At 44.1% G+C, this 9,721-nt stretch overlaps 1 protein-coding gene across 1 annotated transcript in view; it reads left to right on the top strand.

The window, feature by feature from the left end:
* Nucleotides 1-6,634: 6,634 nt before the first annotated feature.
* The window catches only part of LOC134342355 (ras-related GTP-binding protein D-like), a 34,250-nt gene continuing 31,163 nt past the window's right edge, over nucleotides 6,635-9,721 (top strand). The window contains exon 1 of the mRNA XM_063040369.1: nucleotides 6,635-6,940. Coding sequence (XP_062896439.1) covers nucleotides 6,811-6,940 — 130 coding nt within the window. The 5' untranslated portion in view covers nucleotides 6,635-6,810. The remainder of the gene's footprint in view (nucleotides 6,941-9,721) is intronic.

Below are 9,721 nucleotides of genomic sequence, written 5' to 3'. Positions count from 1 at the left end.
TTGATTTATTTAGTTCTATTAATTTAGAGATAGAGTGTGGAACAGGCCCTTCTCGCCCAATGAGCCACACCACCCAGCAAAGCACCTAGTTAACCCTAACTCGATCACAGAATAATTCCCAATGACCAATTCACCTTCTAATTGGTACGTCTTTAGACTGTGGAAGGAAACCACAGCGCCCAGAGAAAACCCAGACAGTAACGGGGAGAATGTACTAACTCCTAATTGAACTCTGAACTCCAACCCCCCCCCCCCAAGCTGTAACTTGCCCTAGCCACTACATTATGGTGGCAAGTTAGTGTAAATCAAACTTGGATCAAATCGTGCCCCTCATGAAATTGGACTCGATCACTTCAGAGTTCATGTCACCCTTGTAAGCCCAATATGATTTCAGTATTAGGGAGTGTATCAGAGAACACACACCTGTCCTCATTCAGGGGTCAGCAATGGAAATGGTGAGCAGCTTTAAATTCCTGGGTGTCAGCCTCTTGGAGGATCTATCCCATACCATTGGCTCTAATTTTTTTCAGAGTTTGAGGAGATTTGGTATGTTGCTAAATACACTTGCAAAATATTACGGATGTACGAGAGAGAACATTCTGATCGGTTGCATCACAGCGGCTATGGAGGCTCCAATGCACTGGATTGCAAGAGGCTACAGGGGGTGTAAACTCAGCCAGCTCCACTACAGGTACAAGCCTCACCAACCATCGAGGACATCTTTAAGAGAGAGTGCTGCAAGAAGTCAGCATCCATTACTAAGATCTTCACCATCTGGGACATGATCTCTTTTTATTACTGCCATCCCGGAAAAGTTACAGGAGCCTGAAGACCTATACTCAATGATTTAGGAACAGCTTCTTTTCCTCCACCATCAGAGTTTTGATGAACCAATTAACATTACTTTCTTATTCATTATTTGCACTATTTATTCATTTTGTAATTTATCATAATTTTATATTTTAAACTGCAATGCTGTTGCAGGACAACACATTTTAAGTAATATAAAACAGAGATAATAAACCTGACTCTAATTCTGTGACAAAAATGACATCAAACAATGCCATTTTGGGGCACTAGGACCACATTTTCCAAGGTTGCCTGTCACTTGGCACTCTCAGGAGAATATGGTGGGTACAGCATTCACTAAATTCTTCGGACCACCTATCCCTGGTACTAAAATGACAGTCTGAAAAACACTATCACTCTAGTTTCTTTAGCCCATCCCTGAACCCCCAAGCTGTGGTCAACCGTGACCCAGTAATTTCCAATCCTATCTCCCATCTGTAGTGCCACTATTCCCACTCTTTATCTGGATCAACGGTTCTCTCTCTCCCTCTTGCTTGATGCTGCTGGAGTCCTGGGCAAGGTTTAATCGATGCAGTTTGTGGATTGGACGCTAGTTCACGTTATGATGTGTTTCTGGTTTCTGGCCACTCCTTTCTCTGTAAGATTTTGCTCGGGGCAAACTGGTTCTGTGGCCTGCGGAATAATGGAGACACAGTGCTAGGTTAAGCTGAATTGAGCTGGACTGAATATGCCTGGACTCTTTCGATAACTTTGTAGTTTGGTGTTTTATGCTTTTTTTTTGCTGTTTACGTGATTTGTTCTTTTATTTGTGCATTGGGGATTTGGGTGCCTTTCTTTGAACAGGGAACAGGTTTCATGGTTTTCTTTGTTTCATGCCTATCTGTGGGAAGACAAATCTCAGGGTTGTATACTGCATACATACTTAGATAATAAATGTACTTTGAATATTCTCCTGTCAAAATAGGCATCTGCATTCACCTTCCCTTCCCAAACAGCCTCCCAAAATCCAGCCTGACTGCCAAACCTCATTCCAAGATAGCAATCTGATCCCTTCCCTCTATACCAGCCCCTTTGCTTGAAGTGTCTTTTGCCGTCTCCTCCCTTTTCTTCCCCTAACACCTGCACCACCTCCAATCTCTTCTCCTTTGTCCAACAACAGAACTGCCTCTGCACTCCTTTCTGCCCCCAAATGCAGGAAGGTGAGACTGAGGGTCACTAAATCCAGTAAGCAGGTAGCCCAAGGACTCACACACCAACACTACCTCACCCACCCAGTTGAGTGGTAGATTAGTTTGCCCATTTTACCTCAGGAATATACGACCAGAGGGTGGGGGTGAGTTGGTGAAGATGATGATGAGGGGACACTTTCAGTCAAACAAATATAAGTATCATGCTTCTCAGGACTTGTGACTAAAGCTTCGTAACTGTTTTTTCATTGTCAGATGTATTGTGATACAAGAAAAGTTTTACTTGCAGGCATCCTGACAGATCATTCCATACATAAGTACACTGAGGGAGTACAGAGACAAATGTCTTGCCTTGCCTTCATGCCCAGATTGGAAATAATTCTAATTGAGTGGTTGGAATCTGAAACAGTCAATTTTCCACCATATTTATGCTATTCCAGCATAGACTTCAGGGTGTACTGTAATTTCTATTTAACAGTATCCTCACATCCCAGAAGGAGGCTATGGTGCCCATGGGAGGCATACTGGTTTCTAATGGAGAAATCACCATTCTACTGCTCTTTCCCCATAGTGTGATAAATCTTTCTTAAGCAATCCCATGCAATCGAGCATGACTTGCTTCCTCTCTGTTTTCGTGGCTTCATTGGTGGGTAATGGGACCAATATATGTGAACTGGCGTGGATGATGACCAACATGGTGGGTGGGTGGGTAGTTGGTGAGGTAGTGTGCATCACCTCTGTGTGTCCTTCGTGCACGTCCTTGAGATTTTCGGTATTACCCGTCATCATTTTGAGTGGCTACAGGTCAGAGATTATGAAGAGTCAGTGGGGATGTTCCCAATTTTTATGAGGAGACTTGACACACACTCTTGAATCTTTCCCTCTACCCACTTGGTAATTGCTTCTCAATACTGCGTTCAAAATGGAATGTCCATTTCAAGAATCTGATTTTGGGCATATAGTAAATGTGGCCAGCCAAACCTAGCCCACTAATCATAACTATGGTCTCAGTGCTGGGGATTTGGGCTGGGAGAGGACACCAATATCGGTTCACTTATTCTTGAAAAATTTTTGTGGATACATAATTGGTGATCATTTCCAGTGACTTAATATACCTGTTGTATGTAGACCAAGTCCCAGTAACATCTGGGGGGGGGGGTCACTGCTGCCCAGTGGGCCAGGAGGTCTACCCAGGTTTGTGGTCTTGATTTCCAAATCTTTTCCTTAATCAGCAAAAGGCTGTGTTTGTGTATTGAGGCAGTTCATTGAGCCTGCCTTTGCTGAGAGATGGCTTCTGAGTTATTAGATTAGATTCAACTTTATTGTCATTGTGCCAAGTACAGATACAAAGCCGATGAAATGCAGTTAGCATCTGACCAGAAATGCAAAGAATAGTGTTATTTACAAAATAACTACGAATAAAAAGTAAGTGCTACAGCACACAAATATAAAAGTACTGAGCCAGTACAATATGGGTGCAATACTGCTTAGCGCTGTGATGTGAGGTTCAGCAGGATCACAGCCTCAGGGAAGAAGCTCTTCCTGTGCCTGGTGGTGTGGGAGTGGAGGCTCCTGTAGTGCCTACCGGATGGGAGGAGAGTAAAAAGTCCATGGTTAGGGTGAGATGCATCCTTGATAATGCTTTTCGCCCTGCCCAGGCAGCACTTATGGTAGATGTTCTCAATGGTGGGCAATTGGGTGCCGATGATCCGCTGGAGAGTTTTCACCACATGCTGGAGTGCTTTGCGGTCCGATACGGGACAATTGCCATACCACACTGAGATGCAGTTGGTGAGTATGCTCTCAATGGTACAGCGGTAAAAGTCCGTCAGTATCCTGGGACAGAAGTGAGCTTTCTTCATGCTCCGCAGGAAATAAAGGCGCTGTTGCACCTTTTTGATCAGAAGGGAGGAGATCAGGGACCAAGTGAGATCCTCAGAAATGTGGACACCAAGGAACTTGAAGCTTGATACACGCTCCACTACGGCTCCATTGATGTAGATGGGGACATGAGTGTGGCTCCTAGCATGCCTGACGTCCACAATGATCTCCTTGGTCTTCTGGGTGTTAAGGGCCAGATTGTTGTCAGCACACCATGCGGCCAGGTGCTGGACCTCGTCCCTGTAGGCCGTCTTGTCATCCTCTCTGATCAGGCCAACCACCGTGGTGTTGTCTGCGAACTTGATTATGGAGTTAGGACCGTGTACAGGAATGCAGTCATAGGTGAAAAGGGAGTACAGAAGAGGGCTCAGCACACAGCCTTGAGGCATGCTGCTGTTCAGGGTGAGAGTGGAGGAGGAGAGGTTGTCTAACGTAACTGATTGGGGTCTGTTAGTCAGAAAGTCCAAGGTTCAATTGCAGAGGGATGAGCTGATACCAAGCTGGCGAAGTTTGGTGATCAGCTTAGAGGGGATCACAGTATTGAACTCCGAACTAAAGTCAATGAACAGCATTCTGATGTAAGAGTTGGGGCTGTCCGAGTGGGTCAGGGCAGAGTGAAGTGCCGTGGAGATGGCATCCTCCGTTGACCTGTTGGTGCGATAGGCAAATTGATGGGGGTCCAGAGTAGAGGGCAGACAGGATTTCAGATGTGATAGAACCAGTCTCTCAAAGCACTTTGCAATGATGGGGGTGAGTGCAACTGGGCGGAAGTCATTCAGGCCCGTGGCAGTGGAATGCTTCGGCACTGGCACTCCGGATCTCACTATGAACCTGTGTTGTTGGAGAGCAGCAATGGTTGGTTTATGGAGGATGTTTGTCTCATGTGTGTCGAGTGTTAGGCCCTTGCATGGTTTGGTGAAAGCATTCATGTTGGCTTGGAGCCCAGCCTTTGAACATGCATATGAAGGCACTGATCGATTCCCTTTCCATCACCCACCTAGATAGTGAATGACAGATTATAATAGCTCTTTGAATGTAAAACAGTTCTTTACATCCCCTTTATATTTTTGCCCCAAGTTTTAATTCTGTGTCCTCTTGTTCTTGAACCATCTACAGTTCATCTCCATTTACTCAGCTCAGGTTTACTCTGGCACTGTCTGTAAAGAATGTGCACATTCTCCCCGTAACTTTCTGGGTTTTCTCCCACAGTCTAAAGACTGTCCAAAGTTAGTAGGTTAATTGGTCATTGTAAATGATCCTGTGATTGGGCTACTGCTTAGTAGCTGGGTTGCTGGATGGTGTGGCTCGTTGGACCGGAAGGGCCTGTACTGCACTGTATCTCTACATAACCACAATGAATACTGTACTCTAAATCAGATCTACATAACGACAATGAATACTGTACTCTAAATCAGATCTACATCACTACAATGAATACTGTACTCTAAATCAGATCTACATCACAATGAATACTGTACTCTAAATAAGATCTACATCACTACAATGAATACTGTACTCTAAATCAGATCTACATCACTACAATGAATACTGTACTCTAAATCAGATCTACATCACTACAATGAATACTCTACTCTAAATCAGATCTACATCACTACAATGAATACTCTACACTAAATCAGATCTACATCACTACAATGAATACTCTACACTAAATCAGATCTCTACAATTCTCCTCTCAGCATTCATAGCTCTGAGAAGAATAACATCCAATAATCATTTATTTCATAACCAAGACAAAAGTCCTGGATTTTTTATACCCAATATCATTGTGGGGTCTGCAACATTTTGAGAGTAGCATCTTTCCCCATGACTGAAAGGAGATTTTGTGGTGTGAATACATCACCCCACCTGTCAGCTTCAGCCTGGGTATTGCCTGAGCATTTAGCAACTCTGAGGTCAGAAAGGCAGCAACCAATTCTCAAAAAGCCTAAATGCACCAGGAAATAATACTCTATTAGTTAGTTCCTGTAACAGTAGCAATATGTGAACTGGCGTGTAACAGTAGCACAGGACGGTGAAGATCTGGAATTGTCCATCCCAGAGGTGTGTAGAGGCCGATTATTGGGGATATGTAAAAAAGTTTTTTTTTTGGAAAGATCTGGGAGTTGAAGGCTATGGAGTCATGGCACAGGACAGAAGGCCTGGGGTCTGAACCAGCCAGCTCCTTCACACCCCGTACCACGTTCCTGTAGTCTTAACTTTACCTTGCTTATTTATTTCGCTAACGTTACTTCAGCGTTTCTTTTTGCACTACTTCGGGTTGTGCTACAATCTTTGCACCACTCATTTATTATTGCCATCGTTAGTTTACTCTGTGTGTTTCATGCGATCGAGGATTTCATTGCACCCTGGTGTATGTCAACAAACTAACTTCATCAGCCGCGATCATATTTGAAGACGGGGCAAACTTGAAGGGCAGAATGGCCTCCGCCTGCCCCTATTTTCTTATCTACTTAACCGTCCTAAAAATAAGTACATTATAGGTCAGCGTCGCTCACCTCAACAGCACAAAAATAAAACAAAACTAGCCCCAGTCACTCAAAAACCCCAAACAACAGCAATATCAATAATGCAAAAGATAGCGCACGTTCATCAGCACAAAGAAAAGTTTGTGGGAAAAAGCGTGTCGGTGTTCTCTGAAGTTGTGCAATTCGCCTTTAACATGGAATGAATTGCAAAGTAGTTACTCCAAGCAGTGTAAAAGACTGGATTTTAAATCTAGTAGCCGCACTACAAGCTATCAGCGCGCCCGCAATTATCCGCTCTGAAGTTACTCTCCGTCTCCTCGTCTGTCACCGGATGTTTTCTGGGGGCGAGTTGAAAGTTCGTCATGGTTTCTCACTATCAGGTGACGGTGAAAACCGTTGAGGCAGTCTGCTGATCGAGCCGCTGCTGCCAGAGCTGCGGTAAGATGAGCGAGTGTGCCGGGGAGGCGGAGGACAGCGAATGCGGCTCCATCGGACTCGAGTTCGCCTACGGAGGAGACGCCGAGTGCGGTGGCGAGGAAGGAGCTCTGGAGAACGGAACCTCGCCCGATGAAGGTACGAAGAAAGCAACCGCCCGGCTGACCGGCTGTGTGGAATCCATGCGGGACAGTTACGCATTTAATACACTAGCTCACTTCTTCATCGTTGTCACATGAGTACATTTTGTGACTTTGTGTCTGTCTCGCTGAAGCATTTTTCCCTCTCATTCTATAAACTGCTTTCCAGTCACTGAATCCTTTTCTCTCGAGCTACCTTTGTTTATGCCTGAGCCAGGGTATGGTGTGGTTCGATTTGACTGATCATGACGGTAGATATGATATGGATTCACACTCCCATCTACTTTTAAGCAGGGTGCGAATGACAACTTCCCCTCCCCAAATAAAAATATTCTCGACTATGGAAATTTGGATCCAATTGTAGAGTTTGTAGCTAAAATTAAATGAACTCACAGGGACTTGAGACAAAGTTTATACGCTGTTGGTTTCTCCTTTTGAAACAAGGAATATTAAAGCTGTAGGAGCAGCAGTAGGACAATTGACCTCTTTCCTCTGCCGTTCAATTAGATTATGACTGCTCTAATCTTAGCCTCAAAACACATTCCCGCTCTCTCCCCTACCCTTTGACACCTCTGTAGTTTAAATGTTTGTCAGTTAATGCCTTGAACATGACTCCATCTCCACTACTCACCAGGTTAGAGAATTCCAAAGATTCATACTTCTCTGAGAGAAATTTCTCTTCATCTTTGTCTTAACTGGGCTATGCCTTGTTCTGAATCTGCAATCCCTTGTTCAGATTTCCCCCCCCCCAATTAGGGGAAACTCCCCTCATCACCCCTTTCAACCTGTAACCCTTTGTTCAGATCCCCCATTCGGGGAAACTCCCCTCATCGCCCCTTTCAATCTGTAACCCCTCATTCAGATCCCTCCATTAGGAGAATCTTCTCCTCATTGCCCCTTTCAACCTGTAACCCCTCATTCAGATCCCCCATTCGGGGAAACTCCCCTCATCGCCTCTTTCAATCTGTAACCCCTCATTCAGATCCCTCCATTAGGAGAAACTTCTCATCGTCTCTTTCAATCTGCAACCTCTCGTTCAGATCCCTCCATTAGGAGAAACTTCTCCTCATCGCCCCTTTCAATCTGCAACCCCTCGTTCTGATCCCCCTATTAGTGGAAACTTCCCCTCATCGCCCCTTTCAATCTCCCTCAAAATATTATGTTTCAACAAGATCCCCTCCCTTCTCATTTTTCTAAACTTCAAAGACTATAGACCCTGCCAGCTTAATCTTTCTTCATATGTCAACTCCTTCATCAGCCCAGAGAACTTGTCTGCACTGACTGTAATGAAAGCAAATCTCATATTAAGATGTTATTATGGCAAGACAAAGTTATAAGGAGGTCTCAAAGTGCTCCTTCTTGCAGTATTGACTTCTTTGTTCTTGATACATTCACATCCTCTTTTGGATCTCATTGTAGCAGGGTCTTGGATGTTGTGTGATTGTTGGTGAGCCATAGTTACTCCATGTTAAGAGAAAGATATACTAGGTCATCTCAGAGGTACAGTAATAGTGACCGTTATCAAGAATGAAAACTCCATTTCTGGCAGCTACAGAGGGATCTCTAATGTCTGCCATGGGGAAAGTCATCATCACAGGGTCTTTCTGAACAGCTTCCTCTCAATACCTGAACAGATTTTCTACAATTTGCTGTTTCGATTCCATCCATTTAGAAGAACTATTGATATGGTCTTACTTCATGACCGCTCCTAGAAAATTATAGAGAACAGCACCAGCCACTCTCTGTTGCTTCTTCAACATCACCTGGGAGGAACATTTGGAGAACTCTCCTCAAGTTTGGCAGCCCACAGAGATTTATTCCCATTTTACATTTGCTTCCAAATGCCATGATCCTAATGAAGATCAATGTCCAAAATATTGCTTGTTTTCAATCTTTATCAACGTAGTGCTATATCTTACCTTGAACAAACTTCCTGTAGGATCAGCTAATCTGCAGAACTAATGGGAAATGGTCCATGCTAGTTAGAGCCTAGTGAACCTAAACCCAAAAGGTGAGGCACGGGTTAAGCTCAAAGCTACTGAAGCAAACTAGAGGATGAGCCTTGCCCTCAATGCAAAGCAAAAATCTTCCACCAATTTACCTTTGTTACCCGACGCTGCTTGCTGATGATAAAGGTTCATAGTGAGACGCTGGAAAATGTGAAGCATTTCCTTTATCTTGGGAGCCTTTGTTCAGTCAAGATCTTCAACATTACCAGCATGAGCTTCTGGTTAATTGAGAAAAAGGATGCCTGAAGACCAAGAGTACAGATTTGACAGGAATCTCCTTGTGTATCAAACAGCAGTGATCCCTTTCGTAGAACATTATAGTACATGATGTTGTGCCAGCCTTATAACGTATTATCAATCTAACCATAGAACATTACAGCACAGAAACAGGCCTTTTGGCCCTTCTTGGCTGTGCCGAACCATTTTCTGCCTAGTCCCACTGACCTGCACACAGACTATATCCCTCCATACACCTCCCATCCATGTATCTGTCCAATTTATTCTTAAATGTTGAAAAAGAACCCGCATTTACCACCTCGTCTGGCAGCTCATTCCATACTCCCACCACTCTCTGTGTGAAGAAGCCCCCACTAATGTTCCCTTTAAACTTTTCCCCCTTCACCCTTAACCCATGTCCTCTGGTTTTTTTCTCCCCTTGCCTCAGTGGAAAAAGCCTGCTTGCATTCACTCTATCTATACCCATCATAATTTTATATACCTCTATCAAATCTCCCCTCATTCTTCTACGCTCCAGGGAATAAAGTCCTAAC

This window comes from Mobula hypostoma, chromosome 2 (assembly GCF_963921235.1).
Source record: "Mobula hypostoma chromosome 2, sMobHyp1.1, whole genome shotgun sequence".
Classification (NCBI taxonomy): Eukaryota; Metazoa; Chordata; class Chondrichthyes; order Myliobatiformes; family Myliobatidae; genus Mobula; species Mobula hypostoma.
The sequence above is the reverse complement of the archived record's forward strand: the minus strand, read 5'-3'. Positions and strand labels throughout refer to the sequence as shown.